Source organism: Choristoneura fumiferana, chromosome 14 (assembly GCF_025370935.1).
Source record: "Choristoneura fumiferana chromosome 14, NRCan_CFum_1, whole genome shotgun sequence".
Classification (NCBI taxonomy): Eukaryota; Metazoa; Arthropoda; class Insecta; order Lepidoptera; family Tortricidae; genus Choristoneura; species Choristoneura fumiferana.
Genome location: NC_133485.1, coordinates 11,646,419 through 11,667,963, shown reverse-complemented (window position 1 = coordinate 11,667,963; position 21,545 = coordinate 11,646,419). Strand labels below are relative to the sequence as shown.

General features: G+C 37.4%; 1 protein-coding gene across 1 annotated transcript in view; it reads right to left on the bottom strand.

The window, feature by feature from the left end:
- The window catches only part of LOC141435140 (uncharacterized), a 65,561-nt gene extending 47,253 nt beyond the window's left edge, over positions 1 to 18,308 (bottom strand). The window contains exons 1-2 of the mRNA XM_074097722.1: positions 15,222 to 18,308; positions 14,898 to 15,139 (exon numbers count right to left, since the gene is read on the bottom strand). Of these exons, the coding sequence (XP_073953823.1) occupies positions 14,898 to 15,139; positions 15,222 to 18,116 (3,137 nt within the window). The 5' untranslated portion in view covers positions 18,117 to 18,308. The remainder of the gene's footprint in view (positions 1 to 14,897; positions 15,140 to 15,221) is intronic.
- Between the last annotated feature and the right edge of the window lie 3,237 nt (positions 18,309 to 21,545).

Sequence of the window (21,545 nt, the reverse complement as noted above, 5' to 3'; positions counted from 1 at the left end):
AAACTTTGAAAATATTTCATTTACCTTAATCGGCCATTTTTTTTGCCGGCAATAATAAATATTTTGTATACGAATGACCCATGATAAATTAACCCGTGTTACAATGCGAAGAGATAAATCTGAAGGTCTGAGTGAGGTCAGGACTAGCGCATCTAATAGGGCCTACGTCATTTACGAGGAAACTCGAGTAGTCATGCATTCCAGTAAATTTGCATTTAATTTATCCTGTTTGAAGTGAATTTAAACAAAACAATTGCTCATCCAATTCCGGTTATATTTAGACCTTAAGAGGCAAAAAGCAAAACCAACATTTTATATGCCTTACATTATGTAACAAGAACCCTGCTATAATTTCACTGAGTTATATGAGAAATTGCATAAAAATAAGTCTTTTTAGGACGGCTTCATTTAAAAAAAAATGTTTTTTAAAAATTCCATGTAAGTACTCCGATGAATTAAAAATATAAGTACGGGATATAGACATCCTGCTTGGCCTTAGTTTTATCTGTCAAAGAACTTTGGTTTGCTAAAAGATATAAAACTTGTTAGGCCGGTCAGAGATAAAGAATTGTCTTTACAGCTCTTATCTAGGAAAGTCTGTATCCATTAGAAATGTGGTCAGCTTTTCCAGTCCTTATTGGTACTAGCTTTCCGAGTAACCGATTTCTTGAACTTGTGGATACAGCGATAAAAAGTTATTGGATTTCTAAAGTAGAATTATGTTCCTGATACAAAATTTAAAGGAAGGCTGTTATAAATGCGTTTTAAGTACGTTTAAAATTAATAGATGAGTTGGATTTTTGAATAGGGCAGAAGTACCGGTTTTGGCCACCTTAAGCCCGTTTTTGGCCAGTTGACATTAAAATTTGCAGTCATACATAAAAAGTTATAGTATTAAAATAATATGTTTAGTGAAGAAATTATGAAAATACTTCCGAATCTGACTACCCCACCTATAGAGTTTTTTTGGGTTTAGTTGCAAAATTTGCCACAATGAAAAATAATTTTTGGAAGAAGCGTCATATACTCGTACTTTACTTGGTCTGTCACAGTAACTTCATTTAAATATACCACACATCAAAAAGTAAGGAATATTATTAGCTCTTATTATCCCTTAAATGTCTCTACTCTAGGTGGCAGGTAATTACTTTTAATTGGACGTACAAGTCGTTGTGTGCCAGGCACCTGTAGGCACGATTTCCCTACAGGCACAAGCCTATCTATGCGATACAGATATAGTCTACTAAAGAAAGATTACCTATTTATTTATTTAAGTGTCGAAGGCATAGCTACTTAGCAACTTAATACCCTTAACAACTCGATTTCCAACGGGTTGCCTATTGCACCTGACGTCAGCGATGGATGACAATTAGGTACAGTCAGCAGCAGAAGTTAGATGAGCTGTTCTGGTGCTCAAAAACGTTTGGACAAAATGATCTAAACACTGTTGTTACCTTAGTGTGTAGATGATTTTGAACACATAACCGCTCATCCACTTCTTATAACAAAGCTTGTGTCCGCTACGAGACATAACTGCAGCCAAAGGCTAGGTAGGTACATATATATGCCTTCGGATGGAGCATTCACGCATCTCTCTCTTTACGTGTTGCCTTACAAAAATCGCTCTACGCTACTCGTGCATTTTTTGGCCCAAATTTGAGTGTATTGCTGTGCATTTTTAAATAGATGCAATGCCTAAGTCATACCATTGAGCAAACAATGCCTATCTGTAAGGGCTCCTACACGTAAAAACCATAAAGGTGACCTCACATGCAGTCGCTCGTCGCTCGATTGCAGCGATAAATCTGGTCAATTGACCTCATTTTGAAGGTGATTTTTATTGGAATAGGTTGTATTATGCCTATTTTGATATATAAAAAAAATATATTAACGTATGTCATATTTGGTTTATATTCGATTTGTTGACATACGTGATACGTGCTTTTCTTCTTGTATGGATCTCCATTAAAAGGCTCTCATAAGACAAGTTGTTATTTCACTGTTCTTCTTCCCACGTTGTGGAAAGCTGCTCCCCAACAATGGTTATGGGCCCAGAGTGAAGAAGTAAAAAAATCTGGATATTGTGATTATTGTGAAAATAGAATATTGAAATGTCAACCGTCAAAATCGAGCAACTTGCTCAAAATAATTATGAGACGTGGAAAATCCAAGTGGAAGCGATTCTTGTAAAAAACGATGCCTGGGGCTATGTGAACGGCAATCTCGTAAGACCGGCAGAACCACCAAGAGCCGTTGAATGGGATACAGGTGACGCGAAGGCAAAGGCAGACCTAATCCTATCAATCAGCTCGAGTGAACTGAGGCACCTGCGAGGATGCAAAACATCGCGAGACGTTTGGTTAAAACTTGAAGGCATACATGCATCAAAAGGACCTGCGAAAAAGGCGACATTGTTGAAAGAGTTATTGCTACACAAAATGGAGGAAAGTGGTGACATTCGAGAACATGTCATGAAATTTTTTGATGTCAGATGTAAATTGGCTGACATGGGAATAGAAATGAATGACGATTTGATTTCGATTATGCTGCTGTACAGTTTACCATCTAGTTTCGAGAACTTTAGATGTGCTATAGAGTCTAGAGATACGTTGCCAGATCCGGAAACGCTTAAAATAAAGATTTTGGAGGAAGGAAATTCTCGTCGTCAGAATGAAAATGTGGATAAAGCATTTCATGTAAAAGAGAAGAAGTCTTTTAAACCAAAGAGCGGTACAGTCGACGCGGATTCGAAATTCAAGTACAAATGTTTTAAATGTCATCAGCACGGTCATAGGGCTTCTGAATGTAATATGAAGAAAAAGAATAAATGCCAAGAAACTTCTAAGTTTGTGTCAACAGACAGTACTACTTCTGATATTTTTGATTCCGATTTTATAACTTTCAATTGTTTTTCAGATGATAAGGCTGCAAGCAACGAGAGTGGGAATTGGATCATTGATAGTGGGTGTACGTCTCATCTGTGTAACGACGCAAGTAAATTTGGTGATACGATGTTACCCATGTCGTTGAAGCTAAATTTGGCAACAAATAATAGTACAAACGTACGAGGCAAAGGTACGGTAAGATTGTTTACATGTAATAATGGTTCTAAAACTGTTGTTCAATTGCCCAATACGCTTTACGTTCCGGATTTGCGATGTAACCTGATTTCAGTTGCAAAAATTACGGATCAAGGCTATAGTGTTACGTTTAGAGGTAATGCGGCTAGTGTAAAAGATAGTCATGGTAACACGAAGCTGATCGCAAATCGTAAGAGTAATTTATATTACGTTGAGGAACAACATCGTGAAACAGTATCGGCGATTTCCGAGAAAAAGGTCGATGTGTGGTTGTGGCATGAACGGTTAGGACATTTGAATGCAAAAATCTTATAAAACTTTTAAATAAATCTGGTGTAAGTGTAAAGATGTCAGATGCTGTAAAGTTGTACGATTGCAATGTTTGTATGAGTGGGAAAATGAGTGCATTACCATTTTCGAAATCAGAAGGCCCTTGTGATGAGAAACTGAAGATTGTTTATTCTGATGTTGTTGGACCGATGCGACATGAAGCCATAGGCGGAGCGAAGTACTTTGTCACATTCATCGACGACCATTCAAGATGGTGTGAAGTATATTTGTTGAGTAAGAAAAGTGAAGTTCTTACTGTATTCAAAATATACAAGAATTATGTCGAGAATTTGACAGGTAATAAATAAAATATCTCCAGACAGATGGCGGTGGCGAATATTGTAACCATGATTTCGATGAATTCTTGAAGAAGGAAGGTATATCTCGAAGGCTGACCTGTCCTCGAACCCCAGAACAGAACGGCATAGCTGAGAGAAAAAACCGTACGTTGGTAGAAATGGCGAGATGTATGCTGATTTCATCAGCTCTTTCACCAGGATTTTGGGCAGATGCTGTCGTAACAGCATGTCATGTCAGAAATCGATGTCCTACGCGCAGTCTTGGAGGAGACACACCTTTTGAGAGATGGTACGGACGACCTGCGAAGATAAATTATCTAGAAAGGTTTGGATCGAAGGTGCACGTATTGGACAAAGAACTGGGAAAAGATAAATTTGCTCCACGCAGTACAGAAGGAATTTTCGTCGGATACCCAAGAGATCGAAAAGGTTACAGAATATGGTTGCCACAGCAACGAAGAATAGTAATCTCACGAGATGTGAAATTTCATAAAATTGACCGAGATGTAAAATTTCATAAAATTGACCGAGATTGTGTTGGATGTTCTAGTAAAATTGAACAAATGGAATCCAATGTACAACCAAAGCCAGTTGAAATTGAATTTCATTCGAAGAAGACAGCTGAACCTGACTGTCAGCCAGTCGTAGAACCCGAAGTCATTCCAGGACCATCGTATCATGATCATCAGGCAAATGACGTTCACGATGATGAATCGGGGGGAATGAAGAGAGGTCCAGGTCGACCGCGAACAGAGCGAGGTCATGTCGGACGCCCAAGAAAAATTTACCAAATGATACCCAACACGCAACCGGAGCCAATTGCGACTGTAGAAGATAATAGTGATTCTATCGAAGAATTTACGGACTGTCAAGATTTTGTTGGAGTCGCAGAAGTGACATTAAAACAAGCTTTGTCAAGTAATGAAAGTAAAGGATGGAAAGATGCTATCTTATCGGAAGTAAGGAGCTTAGTCAAAAATACACATGGGAGATAGTAAACAAACCCATGAACCGTGATATTGTAGGCTGTCGTTATGTTTTGACAACCAAGCTGAATGTCGACAAGACTGAGAAGAAAAAGGCGAGACTTGTAGCAAAAGGCTTTAGCCAGCGGTATGGTATTGATTACCACAATACGTTTGCTCCAGTTGTCAGGCTTGACACAGTAAGACTGTTAGCTGCACTTGCAGTTGAGCTAGACCTAGAAATTCATCAGTTGGACATTAATACGGCGTACTTAAATGGTTTGTTAGAAGAAAATATCTACATGAAGGTGCCAGAACTTTTAGAAGAATGTTTACTTAAATTAATAGAGACAGAAGCAGAAGGTTCTGATGTTTATCAACGAGCTGTGAAAATGTTGGACGATTTAAAGGCTGGAGGTGATGTATGCAGACTGAAGAGGTCGTTATATGGGCTCAAACAAGCTGGTCGTCAGTGGAACATACGACTCGATGAACAACTAAAACGTATGGGACTGCAACAATCGTTGAATGAACCGTGTCTTTATTTTAAGGATATTAGTTTTGATATAAAACTCTTTGTTTTGATCTATGTTGATGATATCCAAATCGCATGCCAGAAAAGAGAATTTATTGAAGAATTTAAAAAGTCACTGGCCACCGAGTTTGAATTGAAAGACTATGGAGTTGTCAAATACATGCTGGGTATAGAGTTTGACAAATGTAAAGATGGCATTAGATTGTCACAACGAAAATATATTTCGGATTTATTGACGAAATATGGTATGAATAATTGTAAATACTCCGTTTCTACGCCAATGGAAGTGAATTGTAAGTTTTCTCAAAGCGATGACAAATGTGAGAAGAGTGAGCAATATCCGTTTAGAGAACTGATAGGAGCTCTTAATTATTTATCAACAGGGACAAGACCCGATATTACTAATAGTATCGCAAAATTGTCGCAGTTTCTTAATTCTTCAAACGAGGAATGTTGGAAGGCCGCAAAGCGTGTGCTGCGTTATCTGAAACGAACGATAGAATACGGACTTGTTTTCAAGAAAACAGGCAAGTCTTTACAAGGGTATTCTGATTCAGATTGGGGAGGATGTTTATTGGATAGACGTTCTTATTCTGGTTATGTTTTCATGTTAGGTGGTGGATGTATATCGTGGAAATCACAGAAACAGAAGTGTGTTGCGACATCCACGTGTGAAGCTGAATATGTGAGCTTGTCATCAGCGATGAAGGAAGCCGTTTATCTCAACAGTTTACTAACTGAAATTGGGTTAAGTAAGTTTGCACAGTTAACCTTACATGTAGACAATCAGGGGGCGATGTGTCTTGCCAATGATCCAATGTTCCATTCTCGTAGCAAGCACATAGATATAAGGCACCATTTTATAAGAGGTATTTTAAAGGACAACAAGAGTATAGGATTGTCGTACTTACCTACAGATTCTATGCTCGCTGATATATTAACGAAAGCTTTGCCTAGAGTTAAGCACTATAAGTGCATGTCTGGTTTAGGCATTACTTGTTAATAGTTTATTTTGCTAAAGTTGTTGTTCCTTTGTTATACTTTCTTTGAAAGCCCTTTTGTTTAATACATGGTTATTTATTTTATATGAATATGCATATTAAAGGGGCGTATTGGAATAGGTTGTATTATGCCTATTTTGATATATAAAAATAATATTAACGTATGTCATATTTGGTTTATATTCGATTTGTTGACATACGTGATACGTGCTTTTCTTCTTGTATGGATCTCCATTAAAAGGCTCTCATAAGACAAGTTGTTATTTCACTGTTCTTCTTCCCACGTTGTGGAAAGCTGCTCCCCAACAATTTTGACATTTCCCGCGACTCAAAAAAGTAGCGTCAAGTCGCCGCATCGAGCAGCAGCGACAACATGGCTTCTTGCAGGATTGATCTTGACCTTGGAAGCAGATTTCTTAATCTCATTTAGTAGCAGTCATGGCAGTGGTATAAATAAAAGAAATTGGAGTGAATGAAAAAAAATAACAGTGTTTTTTTTACCGAAATTGAAGAGGTTTTTTTTCCAGCGATAAAGCTCAACATTTTCAGCTTTATCGCTATATATCACGTGACCAGATTTGCCACTGGAAACGAGCGTCGAGCGATTTCATGTGGCCGCGGCCTAACGATATCGTGTCGTACTACGATGCGACGTCGTATCTTGGAAATCTACGACGAATTGTACCGTGATTTTCCATTAAACGACGTTGCGTCGAGAAATAAGACTCGATATCGTATTTATGTGTAAAAGCCCTTACGCAAACAAGACAAACAAAAACTATTTTTACTGGCCCACTAATATTTACTTCGATTGAACCCATGGAATCCGCAACTAACATGTATCACAAATCCACAATCAACATGCCAGACGCTGTCGCGTGATAAATAACTATTAACCACTAGCAACAGATATATGCTACTGTAACAGAACGCGAAAAACTTTAGTAATAACAATAAAATTTAAATGTTGCAAATCGACCCACTTTCACTAATGAGTGGGGCAATAAAAAAACTAGATTATTTATTTGATTATTATTGCATTTTGGAGTCAAATTTCTTAGTTTTTGATGTTGTTACGGAACAATCTTTCAATTATAACGCATGTATTTAGATATTTGAAATTCCACCATAAACTTAATTAATTACTTAACAACGTAATATCCGCAACAGGCTTCATCATTAGTCTAACCTAACCTAACCTAAACCCCAAAGCTATCTCCGGATGGATGCAATCCAGACCCAAACGTACCATAAATTCTTGCCGCATTGCCCCGCTGAATCACTAAAGATATAGGAACAATTTAAAGATAATTTTAAAAATTGGGCCCCAGAACGTTTGCTGACTGGGCTGCCAATACGAGTAGATTTGGAAATGCTTGAAACTTTGTTAATCTTGTTATATTCAGTTTGTCAATATCTGTCTGTCAGCAGAAGCAACTGGCAACTGAAAAGTTCTAATTGGAGGTCTAATGTAATCTAACAGTTCTGCTCAATTAATGCAGGTCAACGAACTCGTGTCGCCATAATCCTAAGTAATTAAAATGCGCAAGTTTGTATCGATGTGTGTATGTATGGATGTTTGTCACTCTCTCACTTACCACATGGATTTGGATGTAATTTGGTATGTAGGTAGCTGGACGTCTGGAATAACGCATTGACTACTTTTTATTTTATATTTAAAATAAACAATAAAATCCCGAAAACTCAACCGAAGGATTTATCATGTGGCACAGTTGTTTTAGTGCAACTTCAATGAGGACGATGTCATTTTTGGCAACGGGATTTTTGTAGACGAAGTCGCGGGCAACGGCTAGTGAAGAATAAATATTTAAATGTATGTAAGGCTTGGATTGCATGAGTGTTTGATCAGATGGGAGCTGCCGGTTACGAAGCGAAACGAGCAACTATAGAGTAACAAAAACATTTTAACAGTGCTTTATGAGGTTTTTGTTCGTTTTGTTACGTAATATCTGATTCTGGATCTTTTTATTCACATGAACACTACTTGTCTACTTCAACTCACGGGTCCACGAATTTTGACGACTAACTTCGAGTACCTTATCGTAGTAAGAGATTGATACGTAAGATTATCAGCTTGAAAGAGATGAGAGCAATTCGAGATGCAATATGAATCTATGAATCTATCAGCATCTCCTTCACTCAAACCAAGTTCAAGAAAAATAGTAAAACAGTAAGTATTTAAATAACCAACTTAGAAAAGTATGTATGTATGTATATAAACTCTTTATTGTACAAAAGAAAATTAACAAAATACAACTGACAAACTTTAAGATACTTGTACAAAGGCGGACTTATCCCTTTAAGGGATTTCTACCAGTCAACCTGTCGTCGAGGATCCCCGACATTATCATTTCAAAGTTCATTATCTCAAAAACGGCTGAATTGATTTTAATGAAACTTTGCTAAGACCATCTTGATTAAACTATCTTTCAATCGATAAAACCGTACCAAAATTAGTCCATTCGTTTAGAAAATATGATGTCGCAGACAGACACACTCATAGGTCAAACTTATAACACTCCTCTTACGTTGTGGGTCAAAAAGGAATACCTAGTTAAATTTGTGTCACAAGGGAGCACCTGTGTATTTACGGAGGGGGCTGTACATTGAATCCAGAATGTAGTGAAGGATTCTAAAGTAGAATGCGTAATGAGGGATTCAAGTGTTAATGCCCGAGATTAAAATAATTTTGGTCCCGAGTGACACAACTTTTCACACCAAGTATGATGAAAATTGAAATACAACAATTCTAAATATATTATTAAAAAGCAACGAGCATAGAACATGGCGTAGTTTTACAATTATCAACTTGAAAAAAATGCATTTGCTAAAAACACTTAGAAAAGACTTGAACAGAAAAGTTGCACTTTATGATCCGTCTCGTCAGGCAGGGAGGAAAAGTTACTTTTCTGAATGAGAGATGTGAAAAATATCGTACTTGGCCAATCAACTATTTTACCGACACTTTGAGCGTCTCCTGCGTTACCAAAATTGTCTCTGGCGTTACCAAAAAATCGAACTTCCAACAAGATATTTCACGGTTTAATAGGTTCAACTTACGTAAGATGGCATGTATTCATGTACACCATCTATTAAATTACAGAAAAAACATGTTAACTTACAAAAATCTGCAACTGTTTGAAAAATGTCGCGGACAGATTAGTGTCGGTAAAAAAGTTGATTGGCCCACTTGTCATTGTCATACAAATATGAAAATCGTTAATCGGGGGCCTTGGGCTCCCTTTAATTTTACGTTGGTAAAATAATATTAATTGCGTGAAGAAACTTAAAACAATAGGAAATCCAATTGTTATTATGGAAGTTAGTATCGAACCTGAAACAATTCAAAATCAGAGTGCTCGAACTTTTTATTTATTTTCTTTGCAAATCCAATTTTATTTACTTTGTCATCGAAATATACAACGATCAATTGAATTCCTAGCGGTTATAGATAAACAGCGGTTGTTTATCTAGACAGATGTCAAATTCCTTACTGTTATTTTTCCGTGTGGTAAGCTAAAAATCATCTGGCAAGAACTGGATGAGACTGGCCGAGGATCGTGCTCAGTGGCGTGCAACTGGAGAGGCCTATGTCCAGCAGTGGACTAAAGATAGGCCGATGATGATGATGATGATGAAGCTATAAAAATGCTTATGCTGATTGTTAGAGAGTGCATTGTCAGTCAGCCAACTGTTGTCAAGCATCAATCAAAGCATTATGGCCTACTAAGGTAATAGCGGATAGTACTGAGATAGGCTGAGGAAGTGTTATGGTCGAGTAGGCGTGACCTAGACGAACTCCTACTCGCAACCTGCGATATATCCCCGTCATTGTCTTGTTTACATTTAGTTACGGGTGACAAATTGAATGGCCTCATTTACCACTTATGTCTATGTTCGAAGAACTGTAAGATTTTACAAGAACTTTATAACCACTCTATTTCAACCACCGAAAGGGGACACTTTAAAGTCTGTCTATGTATGTTTATGTTTGTATTTTTAGCGTGTGTTATCCCAATAATATAAATGCGAAAGTTCGTTAGTCTGTTTGTTTGTTTGTTACTTCATCACGTCTAAACCACTTAACCGATTTAGATGAAATTCGGTATACAGAGAGCTAGAATTCCGAAGAAAGATATAGCATAGTTTATATTCAATTGCATAGTTCCCGCGGATTAGCGATAAACAAATTCTGCGCGGACAGAGTCGCGGGTAAGGGCTAGTTGCTGTTATAAATAAATGTTTTTTGACATACGGTCTTTGTAGTACTTTTGCCTTGGTAATAATTATTAACTACGTCTAGATATTAATTGTTGTATTTTTCACCTATGATAAGTTCTGTGACACTTGTTATTTTTTGGCAAAATGCCGAAACGGTCTAAAAAGACTGTTTTGAACTCCTAGAGTCGGGAGTTTGTAATTCGTTTGAGGGATTATTTTGAGCGAGAACGAGAAAACGGTGTCCCGGTGGGCGGAAAACTGGAAAATATATATTTTTTTAAATGTAATGCAACTTCTCCAAAAATAGGCACTAATAACTCGTAGAAAAATCGATAGTTCACTCGATAAATGGTACATCTCTAAAACTTTCAAACTCGAAACGTCACAGAACTCATCTTAGGGAAAAATATTATAGTTTTAGGTAATCAACACGCTTTGTATTTATTTTAAGGACAGCTTGCACTTGACTTAAATATAAAAGACTACTTATTATCTTGGCATCCGCGCCGTGACCATGAGCTACAAAGAGCTTAGAAACTTCCGGTCTTAAGTAAATAAACAGTCATATTCGCGTTTTAAATCATACACACTCAAATTCATTCCGATGTGACCCTTCCAAATATTTGCAATAATATTGTAACTGTGTTAAAAAAGCCGTGATAGTGGTTTGACCTATCGCCTCTCAAGCAGAGGTTCGTGGGTTCAAACCCCGGTCCGCACCTCTGTTTTTCTAAATTCATGTGCGAAATTACATTTGAAATTTACCACGAGCTTTACAGTGAAGGAAAACATCGGTGGGGAAACCTGCACATACCTGTGAGTAATTCAATGGTATGTGTGAAGTTTCCAATCCGCACTGGGCCCGCGTGGGAACTACGGTCCAAGCCCTCTCATTCTGAGAGGAGGCCTGTGCCCAGCTGTGGGTCGAAATAGGCTGGGATGGTATGGATGATGAATGGTTTTAACTGTGTGTCACGAAATGACTTTCCTTCCGAAATGCAACAAAATGATCATTGAACCTTTACGAATTGTGTTACTGAATTACCTCGCAGCTCTTTTATCAATGAAAAATTGGTAGTGAATCGATTGCTCAATGTCGGCATTGATGTTCGAAGTTGAGATTACATATATATGCACACAAACGAGGCATATTATTACTTACATCTGTAGTTTATTCTCACTGCTATCAACGTTTGACCTTTAAGACCGGTATCGAGTCTATCAAGTGAGTGTAGCTAATTTTAGTGTCAACTCCTCTCACACTAGTGTTGAGTGAGCGCTAACTCAAACTATTGGCTGATCGCCTCGTCTGGCGCATAATGGTGTTCCAAAAGACTCGAGTCTTTTAGCTCTTTTTTGGGCTCACCTCGATTCTTAACGCCTAGATGACTAAAAGCCTAAAAGCAGTTCTATTCGAGCGCCTAGACTCTCCGAGCTTTTAGTCTTATTAAAAGCCTACCTATATTATTTACGCATTTATAAGTATTAAGGCTCCATTTGGGTAAGGTAGGATAAATTTTCTTTAGTTTTTTAGATATATGTATTATATCTTTGCAGGTTTAGATAATCTAGATCGCTTTATACAGATTACATATAGCAGTATTTTAGTTCTATATTTAACATTCTCATTTCACAAACGAGTTTTAAATTGCAGAAATAAATGACACTTAAGTCGGGACTCCACCCACGATCCTACTCAAATGGTCTTTCAGAACCAATAAATGTACCGGCAAGTATTATGATGACATTCATGACTCATTTATTAGCATCAATATAGAGAGTACTTATGTATTCTGTTTTTATGTATATTTCAGAATAATTCTATTATTTACCTTATAGCGTCAGTACATCTGTGTTATGAACTGGCAGTTCCAAGGAAATCGTGTTGTCACGAATTCAAGAAGTTTAATTGTTCTTTTTATGAAACCTTTTGATTTCTTGAGAAATGCTATTTTTACGAAACTCTAGGTAGAGACTGAGTTTTTTCTTGGTACCTACTTAATGTTTTGCCCTATGAATTTGAAAATAAAACTACAGTACAGTCTACTTTGACCAGAAAATTACTAAACAATAACGTGTAGCTATTATTATCTATGGCCTACACTATTGCGAGTGTTACCAAGACACGTTCGTGACATTTAGTCATTAGAACGTTACGTAACTACATTCAGAAAAAGCGAACGAATTCTTTGCCATCGATATATTATATATTATATCCATAGGAGTAGAAGCGACGGTTGCGCTCAAGGTTTTTGAACAGATGAGGAAATGCTCACTAGTAGTAGTAAATATTGCTTAAACTTGTATACAACAGTAAATACACGAGGAATGTTATGAAAATGTTGCTTGTTATGGTTGCTTTCAGCCACGTTTACATTAATGACTATTGGGAATTGTAATTTCAGAACACTAAAGACTAATTTTAGACTAGCTATAATCATTTCTGTTTTAATAAGAAATAAAATAAGTATAAAATAAAATAGCGAAGCAGTATTGTTTGCGCTAACGGAGCCAAAAACATCGACATCGTCACTGTTTTTTTTGTGTCAAGTGTGTGTAAGTATGTGACTGAAAGTGCATTGACTTCCCGTTTTTTAGCAATACAGACAGTCTTCCGTTTCAAATTATTTAAAGTACGTTTGTCATAGGTAGGTAATGGAAAGATAATGCCTAATGCGGCCACGTACAAATACGAGTATAAATAAAATAACTTTTTTTCAAAGCACAACACAATCTTTTTTACCCGACAACGGCAATGATTTTTTTCTTAAACTATTTTTTTTTAGCAAATTTTTATTCGATCGATCGTCATGATGGAAAATTTACGGCGGAACCCTTCATGTGGAAATCCCAATCGCACTCGGTCTGTTGAGTATTAGAAGGTAATAATACCAAATAACACTCTTAATTCAATTGTACTTACTTATATTGAAAAGAAAACAATACATATCAATTTAAAAAAAAACTAACCTAAACATAAAATACCTACATAAGAAAGACTAACAATAGTGAAAACTATAACAAATGATTTAATAAATAATCATAATAAATAAATAAATATCATGGGACACTTGTTACCAATCGACATAGTCCCAAACTAAGCAAACCTTGTACTCTGGATACTAGGCAACGGATAAACATACTTATATAGATAAATACATACTTAAATAAATAAATACATATTAAACATCCAAGACCCGAGTACAAACATTCGTATTATTCATACAAATATCTGCCCCGGCTGGGAATCGAACCCGGGACCTCTAGCTTCGTAGTCAGGTTCTCTAACCACTTGGCCATCCTGTCGTCATTTAAACGAGACCCCTTTGGCAAGGTTCCGAAGATGCTAGCAGCGTTCCCTCTTTGAATTGCTAGGCTAAGGGGCTGTTTCACCGTCCATTGATTAGTGTTAACTGGCGGTTAGGTGTGATGCCGTCTCTATTTGTTTTGTTCGAATAAACGGAGACGGCATCACATTTAACCGTCGGTTAACGCTAATCAATGGATGGTGAAACAGCCCCTAATTCTTTTCCCGAGGGAGGAAGCTGCCAGCTCTTCGGTCCCCTGTAGCGTCTACTAACCTCTTCAATATTTCTTTGTAAAGTTTCAGAGCGCTAGGGCCCCACGGACCAGGTAATAATTATAATTTATAGTGAAGTTTATTCATCACGCGCTACCGTTGGTGTGTCAACAATTAAATATTTTCTGACATCACATAAGTACCTCTACCATTACAATTTTCTTTGACTAATCAATATAATTCACGGTCATGTTCCACTTCTACACAACATTTTACGCGATATAAAGAAACATCAAAAATATATCTTCTTTTTATCATCACAACATCATATCACTGCCTTGAAGATAACGTATCTTAAAAACAAACAAGAAATGCAGAAGATAAAATCTAGCGTAATTTAAGAATGCAATTTGTATTATATCGTGTAATACCTACTCCTAATCACTATTTTTATGCCTGTACATGAAGATATATGCGGGCGCACATATCTTTTATTTGTATGGACAAATACGCAAGTAAAGCGAAGGATGTAACGATCGAATATAGAGATGAAATCATTGTGACCTGAACAGCTACAATATAATCTCGTGAGTCACGTAAAATTGAAACGAACATTTAATACGAAATGCTCTCTCATTCATTGCGCTCTTAACTTTTTGATTTTGGACGCTGACTAGAAATACTAGAGTATTTTCCATTATACGTCGATGATTTGTGTCTCATTTGGGATGACCCTCGTTGACCACGGCACAACAATGAACTCAATTAGCTCATGGACGCTGAATACACGCTACAATAATCACATATGGACTAAGTAGATATATCTACTGATGATACTATTTTACGTAATAGCACTCTCTATTACTGCATCGGACCATGCTAAAATTTTTAACTCTACGGGTCTATAGATTTTAAAAGTACTTACCCACAAGTGCAGATTTCACAAATGCACTGTTCTTTAGTGACGATCTTCTCAGGTTTCTTGGGACCGCGAGGTCTGGTCTCCTCAATGATTTCTCTTTTGTCGATGATGGTCTGGTCGTCTCGCACTGTTTTTCGGTCGATGGTCTCGTCGTAAACGGTACGGACGGTGGTGGTATCTTCGGTGATGGCATGGTCTACCACGTCGTATTCGCGCAATACATCTTTCGTCGTACGAACGTCGCTCTAAAAGTAAATAATCACATTAAAATCATATTCTTCCCTGCAAGATACCCTTTACTTGTATACTTTTTGTTTGTATGCTTACCAAGTTTTTGACGTCTAACGACGAAGTATTGTCTACGTACACGTTCGTTTTCACCTTGTCGTCTTCCTTCGCATCCTCATAAGTGACAATCCTAGTGGTTATGCCATTTTCTTTGACGTAACGGACTACCTCTACTTGACTTCTTGTCTTTTCTACATTGAATGACTTATTTATAACCTCTGCATTGCTGGTATTAATTACAGTGGTGTGCTCTGTATCTATTCCTTCATACAAATCCTTAACATCTTCATTTATTTTTGTTCCAAACGTTACCTTTTCGATTCTTTTGAACGGATATTTCTTGACTGTTTCAAGAATGTCCTTCAAAACTCTGTCATCAATGTTTCGTTTGATGACTATGCTCTTGTCGCTCACTGTTACATCTTTCGTATGCTGCGATGATTCAATGATTTTTCTTAAATCAGTTATGGATGTAAAATCTTTGATGTCCCTTGAGGAAAGTATAATATTTTCCTCGGTGTCTTGGCGCTTCAAGTGATGTCTTGGCTGTTCAGGCCTGCCGAAAGGTGACATTTGTTTGGGTCGTTTTGGCCTATCATCATCAGTCTCGTAGGTAAACTTTCCATTCCACGTTCCAGTACTTTGCTCATAAGTGGTCAGTGTATCTTTCTTGCTTGTAGAACTTGTTTCTTGTGACAAATTGTGCTTTTCTGTGTTTACAAATTCTGTTGTTTCTCTTATATCCACATTGGACGACTGATTATCACTGGTCGTTGTACGATGTGTTGTCGTATCAGTGATGTTACTTTTATCAGTTACATCCTGAATTCGTTTATTTAAAATATCTTCTGAGTCTGTATGCTCCGTTATAGCCTTCTTCTTGGTAAAGTCTCCGATGTAAGTGTTGCTAGTCGATGCAATTTCTTTGCCGTCTTTTACCAAGAGTGATTCTTCTGTAATTTGAGATGAGCTTGTAGGCACTCCTTTCTTCCCTGTATCATAATGAGATTCTTTGTCCAATACATGACGACGATACTCATGTTCTGGTTTAATTCCAGTACCACTGATATTATGACTCCTCTCATAAGTCGAGTGATCCTTGCTATCACCCCACTCTCTATGGGAGCTATCCACAATTCTTTCTACTCCGTCGATGATTTCAACTCTGTACGAGGAAGTGGACGCTTCTTGCGCGCTGCTTGTATTGCTCTTCATGATTTTAGTAGAGAAATTAAGATTGTCAATATTTCCTACGTTTAAAATATTGCCAACTTTCTCCAGTTCATTTTGAATTGTTGTGTCATATCCATAAAAGTTTGATGAGTCAGTTTGATTTTGGTTTTTCCTTCTTTCATTGATGGAGTCACTGGTTTTGTTAGTTGACTCTACAATGTTGCTACTTTTTTTAACGTTTTCTGACGTGTCGTAAATTGTAGATTTATGCTGGTCTGTGACATGTGTTGAAGTTACATCATGATGTTGATTTATACTCTGCGTTGAAGTGTCAAACGTTGATGTATTATGCTGCTGATCAAGAATATTCTTTGAAGTATTGGATGTAGATACATTATGGTGTTGATCTAGAACGCGTTTAGATGTATCAGAAGTTGTTTTATTATACTGCTTATCGGAGGAAGTCAGCTGTTCTTGAGTGGTGCTTATTTGGTGCTGTTTAACGTTATCTTTTTCTGAAATAACGCTTGAATGGGTAGTAATTTGATTCCCATCCTTGACAAGCTTTGATCCTTCTTTAATTGTCATTTCACTGGAGGGTTTCTGCCCAGGCTTTCCAGTGTCGTATTTTGATTTCATATCATAATTTTGAACACTATGAACAGATTGAGGCTTGATATCAATACCGCTAATACTTGCGTAGGCTTCGCTGGTGGCTTGTTCTTTTGCATCACCCCACTCTCGGCTCGAGTTATCTATTATACGTTCTTTACCATCAACAATTTCAACCACGTAAGATGAAGATGACGATTTGGTGACACTGCTGCTCTTTGCCTCGCTTGTGTGCGAAGTGCTGCTGTATTGCTTGGAATTTACATTCCTGTCGAGAGTACCTTCGCCTCCATAGAAATTAGAAGAGTCCGATGTTACAGTTTGTACTTTTCTCGGATTGGAGTGATAGTTCTGGCCAGTTATTTTACCACCAGTCGGATTGTTTTTGTGGTGCTGATGCTGTTGATATGCTGATTGCTGATGTTGCTGCGATGATTGATGAGTTGAACTGGTCGAGGTCGCTTCCGTTGTAGCACTAGTTTGTGCCTTCGATGACTGCGAAATTAGCTCTTGACGTTCCATATCAAGAAACGAGTTTGTCGAATTAGCACTTTGTGATTTGGACAAGAATTTTGTGTTGACGCCCGAATTGTCACGAGAGGAGTTGTCAATAAAGCCTGTGTTGAGTTTCTGGCCACCGGTTCCACCGGTGGAGTCCATCGTTTTATCGAATTGGCTGTGACTAGAAGCAGAGCGCTGTACAGATGTTGATGATGACTGGAATGTTTCGCTGGTGGTGTTGTGGCTCTCCTGGTGCGATGAGGATGATTGCAGCTGAGAGCTGGAGACAAACTCACCAGTGGTAGACTGGACCATGTCACTTACGTGATGCTCATTCAATCGAGTTTGAGACAGATCACTTATAGATGGAGCTTCGGCGATTATGTAGTGCGGATGACTGTTGTAAGCCTCCGATATAGTAGAGCCACTAAGCGAAGTATGGTCCGAAATATCAGTGATCATGAGAGGGTCCTCGTCTTCCACCTTCACCTCGATGTAGCGTACTTTCTTGCCAGATGACACCTTCTGCAGAGTATTGCTACTCTGCTGCACAGTGGTCGACGTGCTGGACTTCTGCACACTACTCGAAGCACTAGTGGACGCCACTTCAGACGTCTTCGATTTAGTCTTTTTATTTTTTATCGTCATTTTGGTCCCACTATAAATACACGAGTATAAACTTAACGAGATCCTTATATTACGATTAAATAGTTATTTAAATTAGTCTTCTGTAAAATCACATGTCAAACAAATGCCGTGTTGTTGTCGCGAGTCGTTCGTGTTCGTAAGTCGCCGGTGCGCGCGCTCGTGGCGACTGGCCCGCGGATTCTGCGCGCGCGCAATCGCGCCGGCGCCCCCCACACCTTGTCGCGTCGCCCACTAACCTTCGAGACACGTAAGCGCTTACATCTCGTTGGAGTCATACCAAAAATGGTGCAAATGACTCGATAGGCTCAGGGGTTGAGTCTGCAGGCGTTACTAGAAAAATCCTGATGCAATCGTGGTTTTTGAGGTCGTATTGGCTTAAAAGTATTTTTGATTTGTCATCAAGACTATTCGGCTCGTTTTTTTTTTTTTTATTCATCTGGATGGCAAACGAGCAATATTATTGATGATTATCTTTATTGTTTTACTACGAACATTTACCTAAATAGGAACTTATTTAGTTAAAAGTATGTGAGCGAAAACGTAAATTGCTTCTAATATTTGACATCAAATATCTCAAATATTAAATGGCCATTAACATAGATTTATAATAAATACTATTATACTACAAATTACCTTAATTTCGAGCAAAACAGAGGCATAACTTTTACAGTTTCTGTCTATTAAATCATACATATAGGTACGCTTGTAATTGGGGCTCTATGATTAATAATGACCTCAATATTTATATTACTTAATACTTAATTGACCTTGTACAGTCGAGGTCATAAACTTGTGAGCAAAAATTTGATCAAAAATATCAGAACACGCTTCTACGTCGTTAGCAATAAGGGTCGTGTTCAGATATTTTTGATCACTGTTTTGCTCATAAGTTTATGAACTCGACTGTACCTAATAAAGTGTTGTACCGGGAAAACGTAGGGATGCGTAAATTTATGACTTGCTCACTTTTCAGGAAACCTACGTCTCTACGAGTAAATGCTATTGTCACAGGAAGCATGAAAATTAGTGCCAAAAATAATAAAATAAAGCTGGTGAAATAAAGTACAATTAGGTAGGTACAGTCGGAGTAAAAAAAGGTTCGTCATCTTAAGATCTATTTTCCTTTGCTCAGTATGAGCGATAATCTGCTTTACCAATTGAGTATGACAAACTACATCAAACTGTCAACCTGCTAAACATACCTAATCTTGTTTAAAGGTGACCATAGCAACCCTACCACTACACCTTGGCACTGAAAAACACTGACAATTAAATAGAACATTATTTGATTCAAACTCTTACGACGCTGTTTATTAAAAAGGTTTGGTATTGATATGAAACTAGATATTTGTTAGAGGTGTATACTATTTTGACCCTTATTATCATGCCAAGTAAGTATAATTTGTTATGCCCTTGTCTGCTTAGTAGACAAGTTTCGATTTGGTTTCAAAACATTATGACTGTTTAAAGGAATCAATTTAATAACTGACGAAGGTTTTCCTACTCCCACTGTACTTTCAACGAAAAATTCAAATCAAAATTCGTTTATTAGGTTACTGTCAGGAAAAATAAGAACAAACACTATCTTTCTTGCCAGAGAAGAGACATAGAAAATTATGTAAAAAAAATATTATAGCCAACAAAAACAAAAGAAATTCATTAGTTTCGCCTATAAAATCATGCTAAAAGTATCTTTCAAAGTAAAAAAAGTAGATTGTACAACAAGAGCATAAAACGGGCCATATTACCCGAGGCATTCATATAGCCACGATATGGATAGACACGTCGAGGGAAAAATGGGTTTAATGCTCGAGTTCTCTCTGCTTTTCACTTCGATGGCGAGGAAATCAAATAGCAACAGTGGAAACAATGATTCACTTTCCATGTACCTTTTATTTTTTATGCATTATTATAATAATTCCATTATTTTAATTTTACTGATTTATTATGATTGATTTGATTGACTTTTAGTTTAATATAAATAAATTAAATATTTAAAAAATATATAGAAACTTTTTTGTTTGTGGCTGTTGACACCTGATTACCTTGGTCTTGAGTTGGTATTAGAGGAAGATTTTATTTTATGCACTAGAGCATAAAAAGTCATTTTATGTCGCCTAGATACAGCATAAACACGAACTTTACGAGCATGAGAAGTGAAAAAAATACTGAAATCCATACTAATATTATAAATGCGAAAATGTGTGTGTTTGTATGTTTGTCCGTCGTTCACTTCGAAACGGGCGACGGATCGACGTGATTTTTGGCATGAAGATAGTTTATGGGCCAGAGAGTGACATAGGCTACTTTTAATCCCGAGGGAACAGCGCGCGATAACTGAATTCCATGCGGGCGAAGCCGCGGGCAAAAGTTAGTCGGTTCATATAATAAAGAATTACCTCTGAAAAGCCATCAATATCTATACTAGTTCTAGCCTGAAAATTAGTTACCCAATTTGCCGATACATGGCGCTGTAGGTGGGTACGACGTTTAAATTCTAGATCGCACTGTTAAGATTTTTCCTGAATTAATGGGATAGGTGTGGCATCCACGACGATCTTAAAGGTCGTCGCTCCAGATCGGTCTGAGTGGAGAGCCTTGCCTATGTAAGACGTTTTCGGCTGACATGATGATGATGATGATGAATGGGGTCGGATGGATATGCTTGATGTTAGGTCAAATAAATCTCGTTTTCAATTGCGTTGATGATCTTTGGTCTTTGTCTAGTTGTCTACAAAAGTCGTATTTTAAGTCCGCCTGTTGTGACGGGCGGGAAGTACGGAACCGTACACTGAGCATGGTCCGACATGCTCTTGACCGGTTTAAATCATATTGACATTTTAAATTATATTGCCAGTATTAGAATAAAAACTACTGCGCGAAAAAGTTTCTCTCATCCATCCAAGTAGGTATAGTCTGGCAAAAAAGAGTAGAAATTAAAAAACCGGCCAAGAGCGTGTCGGACACGCCCGAAATAGGGTTCCGTAGCCATTACGAAAAAAATAAGTAATATTTTTCTAAGGATTTCGTATTTTATACGGAATCTTCCATAGTTTAGGTATATTTTATACCTTAGGCTGCTATTTACTCTTAAACTACTTATAATTCTCAAGCAAACTTAACCGTTATAGTTTTCCTTGAAAGTTTGATATACTTACTACCATCCTGAATTTTTTCAATATTTTTCCACCCACCGGTTTAGATTTTAGAGGGGGGGGGCTCGATTTTAATGAAAATTTACACTTTAAAGTTGAATATTTCGCAAACAAATCACTGAATCGAAAAATCCTCTGAAAAAAACCCTAATGGTTTTAAAAGACCTATCCAACGATACCCCACACTATAGGGTTGGATGAGAAAAAAAAATCACCCCCTCTTTACGTCTATGGGAGGTACCCTAAAAAAAATTTTATTTCTATTTTTTTATTG